The sequence below is a fragment of the Lolium perenne genome, chromosome 5 (assembly GCF_019359855.2).
Source record: "Lolium perenne isolate Kyuss_39 chromosome 5, Kyuss_2.0, whole genome shotgun sequence".
Lineage (NCBI taxonomy): Eukaryota > Viridiplantae > Streptophyta > Magnoliopsida > Poales > Poaceae > Lolium > Lolium perenne.
In genome coordinates, this window is record NC_067248.2 from 253,783,504 (window position 1) to 253,793,742 (window position 10,239).

The 10,239-nt window shown below is 43.1% G+C and overlaps 1 protein-coding gene across 1 annotated transcript; it reads left to right on the plus strand.

The window, feature by feature from the left end:
- The first annotated feature begins 2,567 nt into the window (after window positions 1-2,567).
- LOC127302739 (uncharacterized) lies at window positions 2,568-6,340 on the plus strand. The gene is made up of 3 exons (XM_051333280.2): window positions 2,568-2,619; window positions 2,738-5,775; window positions 5,875-6,340. Exons 2-3 carry the CDS (start codon window positions 2,769-2,771, stop codon window positions 6,159-6,161), a joined length of 3,294 nt encoding a protein of 1,097 aa, XP_051189240.1. The 5' UTR covers window positions 2,568-2,619; window positions 2,738-2,768; the 3' UTR covers window positions 6,162-6,340.
- Window positions 6,341-10,239: the final 3,899 nt, after the last annotated feature.

Below are 10,239 nucleotides of genomic sequence, written 5' to 3' on the forward strand. Positions count from 1 at the left end.
CCCTAACTAATGTTCCTCAGAAGGTGTGTAACCAAGAAGCAGCGGAAGAAATAGATGAAAAAAGCACGACTTTACTGAGGGAAAACGCATCTGCATCCGCCTTCTGCATATTTTCCACTTGAAAGTGCTACCTCCCTCCCATTAATTCCCCAGAAAACTCACTGCCCGGAAATACAAAGGGAAAAAACTGATTCGATCTAATCGAATCAAAGGGAAAAACGTCCCTTTGATTCTCTGGAGCAGCCAAGAAAAACGCGACGGCGCTTACCTCTGGAGCAGGAAAAACGTCCGCCGACGATGAGTTGCGAGAGGTTCTCGACAGCAACGGAGGAGAAGGGAAAATAGCAGCGCCGCCGACGAGACGACGAGCCGAAAGAACCAGAACCCACGAACCTCCCAAACGACAGAAGAAGAATAAGGGAAAAAACGGAGATAAAGCCACACGCGAAACGGGTCTCCATAAACCCGATAAGTGCGAAGCGGACCCGTTACGAGAAGTGGATGGTTCGCAAAATCACCAGAAAGCAACACGTGTCAAACGCGGAGGCACTCCACCGGCAAATTCCGCGTCCCACGTTCAACCACGTGGCGCGCGCGGAGCGAGTCTCTTCCCTTCCCAGAGGTCGGCCTTTTTCTAGAGTTTTCGTGAACCATGTAGTCTCCAAAGTGACTGACGTACTTTTGGCAGGCCTCGTTGGCCTCCGAGAATTATGTTTAACCTTGGGCCGTATTGTTGTCATTTACGATGTAGGGTGCCCTTAGCTGGCTCTGTACTAGTGTTGCATTGTTCGTTAGATAAGAGAGGCATGTTAGGCCGATGTTGTGCCACAAAATATGTAAACCTCAGAGGGTGTCACTGACGGTCAGATTCATACTTCTCTTTCCACTCCTAGTAGTCATCCTGATATCTTCAACCTCAGTGATCACCTCAAATCTTGACCAACGGATATCGTAAAAAAAAGAAGGTTCAAAGTTTCTAAAAAAATGGTAGTCTAGATGAATTTCACTGGATGGTTAGTTCCAAAACTAATCTACTAAAAAATTATGTAAAGCAGACAAACAGAAGAGAAATATTGCTTTTGGGCAGTTATGAGCTGGTTAGTTCCAAAAATAATCAATTTATATAGAAATTAGCCAATTGAACTTCTAAAGCAATAAATACAAGAGAATTCTCATCTCCGAACACACGACGAGCATGCTATTTTTGTTTTGTTTTGAACGGCTGGAAGCATCCACGGTCATCATAGAGAACCAGAGACAATTAGGAATGGAGAATTTTAGACTAGCCAGGAATGGAGAATCTTAGACTAGTAAAACACTAGTATACGTGATCATGTCCGTCAGCTAGAAAACATCTCTGTTTGAGTTCGGCGAGAAAATAATATCCTGAAATCTTACGAGCGGACATGTGTCAAACGAACGGGGTCTCAGGCACACGTACTAGGCGCCAGCCTGTTTTGTCCGGTTGCCACAAAAGTGGTAGGCTACCTAATATTAGGTGTCATTTTTTAAAAAACTGTAACTTTTAAACCGTGCGGAGAAATTACAATTCGCTTTCACTTCTAAAATCCCCACGTCGAGAGCTTCGAAACTACATATGTATCAACGATTTTTTTAACAAGCAACTTTGATGCGCGATAGAGCAACTTTATTGTGCAGAAAAACAACTTTGATGTGCGACAAAACAACTTTGGTATGCAACAAAAATGTACACTTTTCGGTACACGAAGGCATAACTTTGATGCCCGACAACAATTTTGGTATCCATCGGAGCAATTTCAATGTGTGACGAAGAAACTTAAGTGCCATGCAGAGCAACATTGGTGCCCGACGACGTAGTTTTCGAATCCTGCAGAGCAACTTTGGCGCCCAACTAAGAAAATTTAATGTCCTGCAGAGCAACTTTGGTACTCGACAGAGCAAATTTGGTTTGTGACGGCCTAATTTTGGCGTCCAGCGAAGCAACTCTGATGCCCACCGAATAAATTTTGGTAGATGGCTGAGCAACTTTGGCGTCCAGCGATGCAACTTTCGTTGTGAATGTAGATTTACGCTGTGCAGCAAAGTTGCTTCACCCCGCACTAAATTTGCATCATCTCACATTACAATTGCTTGTCTCAAGTAGAAGTTGCTTTAGAAAAAACTTCATCAAAAGACATAGAAATTCAAAAGTGAAAGCGTCCTTAGTTTTGAAGAGCTTGCCGCAAGAAATTCGAAAGTGAAAGCGGATCCTAATTTCGATATCTGGTGCAAAAGTTATATAATTCTAAATATTTGAAAAGGAAAATTAATGTGCATGATGGTATCCTAGTGCATGTGCTACAATCACGAAGCGTTCACACTGACAAAGCTAGCATGCTTTTATATTTAGACGCCGGCTAGAATACAGCAACAAGCACGCGGCCGTCCGACGCGTCCAAATAATATAGCCGGCCTTCAGAACTGAGTCAAAGTTATCGCTGCAGAGTTTTTCTTTTTTGTGGGTGCGACTCACACCATGTGAGGCTGCTGTACATGTGTTTTTAAACCCCTGGAATTCAACTGGCACTTGACACCTCGAGCTCACACACCACCACCCGACACAAGCGCGGCCGCCGCGTTCTGCTCAGGACACCGGAGGTGCGCCATTCTCTCCATCTCCTTCATCTATGCATTCTCGCGTGTGTGCGTCTTGCTGCTAGACTTGTGGGGAGTGCTTCGATCAGTTAATTTACGTGAGATCACTTGGCGTATGCAGTCATCATACAGCCGGAGCACGCAGTAAGATCATGGCGAATTCCACACTACATCGCTTGGTTCTCTCGTTTGTCCTGCTTCCACTCCTTATTTCCAGGCACGCTGACGGCCGAGGCTCTTCGCTGAGAGATCAAGCCGCGGCGCTCCTCCGCTGGAAATCATCAGTCAACTTCTCCTCCAAGCACCAGCTGGGAACCTGGAGAGACGACGGCATGTACCCGTGCAACTGGACCGGCATCACCTGCGGAGACACTCGGTCAAGCGGAGGAACCACGGTGAAGGTCATAAGAGAGCTCAATCTTGGCGGTGCCGGCATCGAAGGACAACTTCACACCCTGAGATTTCAATCACTCCCATACCTCGTCAATCTCGACCTCAGCGATAACTATGGTCTCTTTGGCGCCTTCCCTCCTGGCATCGGCTCTCTTTCCATGCTTTCCAGCCTCAACTTCTCCGGTGATCAGCTCAGTGGGAACATACCTGTGTCAGTTTCCAACCTTGGGAGGCTCACAGACATGGACCTCTCGAACAATAATATCTCTGGCCAAATCCCTCCTGCCTTGGGAAATCTCTCAAGACTTGTCATTCTTTATCTCGATGGGAATAGGCTCTCAGGTAGCATCCCATGGCAACTGGGACACCTTCAGAACATGAGGGAGCTGGATTTGACCTTCAATATTCTTTCTGGCCAAATACCTTCCGCCCTTGCGAACCTGACAAGCCTCAACTTTCTGGACCTGTCTGTTAATCGCCTGTCGGGACCTATACCTGAAGTGCTAGGACACATCCATACCTTGCAAGACATGTCCTTGGCAGTAAACAACCTCACTGGCACAATTCCTCCATCCCTTGGAAACCTCACAATGATCAAAAACCTGGTCTTATATCGGAATCAGGTCACTGGTCCGATCCCGGTAGAGCTTGGGATGCTCTCCAGCTTGACTGGTTTGGACTTCTCACAGAATCTTTTGACGGGCTCTATTCCTTCAACTGTTGCTGGAAATCTTACTTCAGTGACCTATTTTGCTCTTTGGGGTAACCACATAACTGGATCCATCCCTCACGAGTTCGGAAATCTCGTGAATCTGGAAGTGCTTGACATCTCGATGAATTTCATAGTTGGATCAGTGCCGACAAGTATTGGGAACATGTCTTCACTCAGGGATATACACATAGCAAGAAATAATCTCTCTGGGGAATTGCCGTCTGAGTTTGGAAACTTGGAAATTTTGGAATATCTTGCAGCCTATAGAAATCAGCTGTCTGGCATAATCCCTCAGAGTTTTGGAAAATTGGTTAGTATGATAGAAATGCGACTATTCTCCAATCAAATCTCCGGCTCTTTGCCTTCATCGCTCTCCAACCTTACCAATTTGGTCAGCATTCAACTGTCTAATAACCAGCTAACAGGACACTTGCCAAATTTGTGCCAAAGTAAAAGGCTACATGTTCTTGTAGTTTATAATAACAATTTGGATGGACTTGTCCCAAAAGGCTTGAGGGATTGCAGTTCACTAACGACCATCATCCTCGGAAAGAATCTGATTGAGGGAGACATAACTGAAGCATTTGGGGTGTATCCACATCTCAATATGATTGATTTATCTTCAAACAGGTTTGGAGGCCATCTCTCGCCAAATTGGGGCTCGTGTCAAAACTTGACAATTCTTAATTTTGGAGACAACATGCTAGAAGGCAGTATACCTTCTGAGTTAGGGGAGCTAAGAAATCTCAGAATTCTCAAACTGCGATTTAATAGGTTTATCGGTGAGATACCACAGGAAATTGGCAATTTAACCAACCTCTACTGGATGGATTTAAGAAAAAATCAACTATCTAGCCAGATCCCTAAGCAAATCGGCCAACTTAGCAATCTTGAGATTCTTGATTTCTCAAGCAACATGTTGAGTGGTAAAATACCAGAAGAGATCGGAAGTTGTTTGAAATTACGGTCAATAAATATGAATAACAACAACCTTAATGGAAGTCTTCCACCTAGTTTGGGCCATTTAGCTTCGATGCAAAGTATGCTTGATCTTAGTATGAATAGTCTCAGTGGATCAATACCATCGGAACTTAGCAAACTAGAGATGTTGATCTTCATAAACTTCTCACACAATCAATTAAATGGTGCAATCCCTATCTCCATTGCAAGCATGGAAAGCCTAACAATAATTGATGTATCATACAACTTCCTAGAAGGCTCTGTCCCAAAAGGGATCCGCAATGCATCAGCCGAATGGTTTCTCCACAATGAGGGTCTTTGCGGGGACTTTGTTGGCCTATCTCCTTGTGATATGCCCTCTACGGATCATAGGCGAAAGCATCACAAGTTTTTACTATCAGTCGGTGTTCCTTTGTTGGTTGCTACTATTTTAATAGCAGCCAGTGTAATTGCCTTTTCTATTCGCCGCAAGAAGCTATCTAAAAGTATTGCTGATGTGGGAAAAAGAAATGTCTTGTCAGTATGGAACTTTGATGGTAGAATGGCATTTGAGAACATTATCAATGCAACTGAAAATTTTGATGAGAAGCACTGCATTGGAGAGGGATCATATGGTAGTGTTTACAAAGCAAAACTTCAAGATGAACAAGTGGTTGCAGTCAAGAAACTCCATGCAGGAAATGAAGAGGCGGATGATGAAGAAAGGTTCCAGCATGAGATTGAAATGTTGACAAAAATTCGGCAGCGCAGCATCGTCAAACTGTATGGATATTGTTCTCATCCACGGTACCGGTTCCTTGTATGCCAGTTTATAGAGAGAGGAAATCTAGCTTCTATATTAAGCAATGAAGAACTAGCAATTGAGTTCCATTGGCAAAGAAGGACAACTCTCGTAAGAGATGTGGCTCAAGCCATCACTTACCTTCATCATGATGTTCACCCACCCATAATTCATCGAGACATCACAAGCAGAAACATCATACTAGATGTTGACTACAAAGCATTTGTCTCGGATTTTGGTATTGCAAGAATGTTAAAACCTGATTCGTCGAATTGGAGTACACTAGCAGGGACCTACGGCTACATAGCACCTGGTATATTTATTTAGTGCATTACTATATCCTTTAGTAAATTTTGTTTGATGCTTTTCACCGATACATACTTCTAATCCTTATGTTCTTGTTTGGGTGCAGAATTTTCCTACACATCTCAAGTTACAGAGAAATGTGATGTATATAGTTTTGGTGTCGTGGTGCTTGAAGTGTTGATGGGCAAACACCCAGGAGACGTGCAAAATTTTCTTTCTTCACTTAATGACCAATTTCTTCTCGAAGAAATTATTGATAGACAACTTCCTCGACCCAAAACTGATGAAGAGAAAGACGTTAAACGGTGTATCTCTGTGGCATTTGACTGCCTCCTTCCTTCACCTAAAGAAAGGCCAAGTATGCTGAAAGTTTACCAAGATCTTGTGACCTGAAATTACATGTTCAATCTTTGCAGATGTATATGCTCTTGTTTAGTCCAGAACGAAAATAGGCTCCCTTAGATGTATACTGGTATTGGTTATTTCAGAACAAACATAGAATGTATGGGCCATACATATACACTGTACAATCGTTTCATGCATAGAGATGATGGATCATGTTCGTTATAATATATTGAAAGGAGGCTCTTAAGTGTTTGTATCTGTCGCATATAGTTTGCAGTATGTGAACTTATGTTCCGAATATTCGGTGACTGATTCCTGAGCCTCGCCAAAGTAGAACAATTCGCTCTTATGAATTTTGAGACCCGATAAATGCTCAAAAGCTGCCAATATTAGTTTTAGATTCTGAGCTTTTTCGATGTCATGTTCCATAAATAAAATCGTATCGTCCGCGTATTGAAGAATTGATAAACCCCCATCAACAAGATGTGGGATCACGCCTTCAATTTGGCCATCAGATTTAGCTCGCTCGATCAGGAAAGCGAGCGTATCAGCCACAATGTTGAATAATAGTGGTGATAGAGGATCGCCCTAGCGTAAGCCTTTTCGTGTCTGAAAGAAGCGTCCCGTATCGTCATTGACACGAATCGCTACACTTCCTCCATACATAAAATTATTGATCAGCGCTCTCCACTCGGGTGAAAAAACTTTCATCCTGAGTGTCTAATGAAGAAAATACCAATTAACTTTATCGTAAGCCTTCTCAAAATCAAGGCCAATTAACTGTTTGGCTGTGGCCAAGGCCAGTTCCCTATCAACTATCTGGGCATCCCGGTTCATTATCGAAGATTAACTATAGCTGAATGGAAACTAGTCGAGGAAAGACTTCAGAAGAGACTTAGTAGTTGGAAAGGTAAATTGCTATCCCTCGGAGGAAGATTGATACTCATTAATGCAGTACTCACTAATATGGTGTTGTATATGATATGTAGGGATTCGTTGTATAGAAAACAAAAAAATTCCTACCGCGAGAACGCAATCCAAGCCAAGATGCAATCTAGAAGACGGTAGCAACGAGGGGATGATCGAGACTCACCCTTGAAGATTTCCAAAGCCTATAAGAGTAGGCTCTTATTGCTGCGGTAGACGATCACTTGCCGCTTGCAAAAGCGCGTAGAAGATCTTGATCACGGTGCCACGATCGGGCAGCACCTCCGTACTCGATCACACGTTCGGTGTTGATGAAGATGACGTCCTTCTCCCCGTTCCAGCGGGCACCGGAAGTAGTAGCTCCTCCTTGAATCCGGCAGCACGACGGCGTGGTGGCGGTGGTGGTGGAGAACTCCGGGTTGGCCGGCCATGGGAGGTGGAGTCCCTTCGGGACTCCGCCTTCCAATTTGATTTCTTCCGGACTTTTCTAGAACCTTCTAGAACCTTCCATAAAATCTTCCGGATCATTTTAAATCTTATAAAATGACTTCCTATATATGAATCTTATTCTCCGGACCATTCCGGAACTCCTCGTGATGTCCGGGATCCCATCCGGGACTTCGAACAATACTTCGAACTCCATTCCATATTCAAGTTCTACCATTTCAACATCAAACCTTAAGTGTGTCACCCTACGGTTCGCGAACTATGTGGACATGGTTGAGTACTCCCTCCGACCAATAACCAATAGCGGGATCTAGAGATCCATAATGGCTCCCACATATTCAACGATGACTTTAGTGATCGAATGAACCATTCACATACGATACCAATTCCCTTTGTCACGCGATATTTTACTTGTCCGAGGTTTGATCATCGGTATCACTCTATACCTTGTTCAACCTCGTCTCCTGACAAGTACTCTTTACTCGTACCGTGGTATGTGGTCTCTTATGAACTTATTCATATGCTTGCAAGACATTAGATGACATTCCACCGAGAGGGCCCAGAGTATATCTATCCGTCATCGGGATGGACAAATCCCACTGTTGATCCATATGCCTCAACTCATACTTTCCGGATACTTAATCCCACCTTTATAACCACCCATTTACGCAGTGGCGTTTGATGTAATCAAAGTACCTTTCCGGTATAAGTGATTTACATGATCTCATGGTCATAAGGACTAGGTAACTATGTATCGAAAGCTTATAGCAAATAACTTAATGACGTGATCTTATGCTACGCTTAATTGGGTGTGTCCATTACATCATTCATATAATGATATAACCTTGTTATTAATAACATCCAATGTTCATGATTATGAAACTAATCATCCATTAATCAACAAGCTAGTTAAGAGGCATACTAGGGACTCTTTGTTGTTTACATATCACACATGTATCAATGTTTCGGTTAATACAATTATAGCATGGTATATAAACATTTATCATAAACATAAAGATATATAATAACCACTTTTATTATTGCCTCTTGGGCATATCTCCAACAGTCTCCCACTTGCACTAGAGTCAATAATCTAGATTACATTGTAATGTACCTAACACCCATGGCATTCTGGTGTTGGTCATGCTTTGCCCTAGGGAGAGCTTTAGTCAACGGATCTGCTACATTCAGATCAGTGTGTACTTTGCAAATCTTTACTTCTCCATCTTCGATGTACTCGTGAATCGAGTGGTAACGCAGCTTGATATGCTTCAGCCTCTTGTGTGACCTTGGTTCTTGTGCATTGGCGATGGAACCCATGTTGTCACAGTAGATGACTAATGGGTCCAATGCACTAGGAACCACACCGAGCTCTACAATGAACCTCTTCATCCATACCGCTTCCGATGAAGCCTCTGAAGCCGCTATGTACTCTGATTCTGTTGAAGACTTCGCCACCGTGTTCCAACTTGCATCGGTGTAACTTGTTACAACGAGCTCTTGGTCACCTCCATAACAAAGAAACATATCCTTAGTTCTTTTCAAGTACTTCAGGATATTCTTGACCGCTGTCCAGTGTTCCATTCCTGGATCACTTTGATATCTGCTAGTCAAACTAACAGCATGTGCTATATCCGGTCTAGTACATAGCATGGCATACATAATAGAGCCTACTGCCGAGGCATAGGGGATCTGACTCATCCTTTCTCTTTATTCTGCCGTAGCCGGTCCTTCAGTCTTACTCAAGACCTTGCCTGGTAACATTGGTAAGAACCCTTTCTTACTTTCGTCCATTCTAAACTTCTTTAGAATCTTGTCCAGGTATGTACTCTGTGATAGCCCTATTAGACGTCTTGATCTATCTCTATAAATCTTGATGTCTAATATATACGATGCTTCACCAAGGTCTTTCATTGAAAAACTATTATTCAAATAACCTTTTACACTGCTTAATAGTTCTATATCATTCCCAATCAATAATATGTCATCTACATATAATATCAGGAATGCTACAGAGCTCCCACTCACTTTCTTGTAAATACAGGCCTCTCCATGACACTGTATAAACCCGAAGTCTTTGATCACCTTATCAAAGCGTCGGTTCCAACTTCTCGATGCTTGCTTCAGTCCATAGATTGAACGCTGAAGTTTGCATACTTTGTCAGCATTTTTAGGATCGACAAAACCTTTGGGTTGTACCATATACAACTCTTCCTCAATGTCTCCATTAAGGAACGCCGTTTTGACATCCATCTGCCAAATCTCGTAATCGAAAAATGCAGCTATTGCTAACAAAATCCTCACAGATTTTAGCTTCGCTACAGGTGAGAAAGTCTCATCGTAGTCAACTCCTTGAATTTGTCGGAAACCCTTTGCGACAAGTCGAGCTTTATAGACAGTAATATTACCATCAGCATCTGTTTTTCTCTTGAAGATCCATTTATTCTCGACAGCCTTGCGGCTATCGGGTAAGTCTACCAAAGTCCATACTTTGTTATCATACATGGATCCCATTTCGGATTTCATGGCTTCTTGCCATTTGTTGGAATCTGGGCTCATCATCGCTTCTTCATACGTCGCAGGGTCCTCATCATTGTTGTCCACAATCATGACATTTAGACAAGGATCATACCAATCAGGAGTGGCACGTTCCCTTGTCGATCTGCGAGGTTCGATGAGTTTCCTCGTTCGAAGTTTCATGATCATTATCATTAGCTTCCTCTCGCGTTCTGCAGGTGTAGGCGGTACAGGT

Coding starts and splice junctions, on each gene's coding strand:
- LOC127302739 (XM_051333280.2), top strand. CDS start 2,769: ATGGCGAATTCCACACTACATCGCTTGGTTCTCTCGTTTGTCCTGCTT. Junction 5,776..5,874: donor CTACGGCTACATAGCACCTG/GTATATTTATTT, acceptor GTTTGGGTGCAG/AATTTTCCTACACATCTCAA.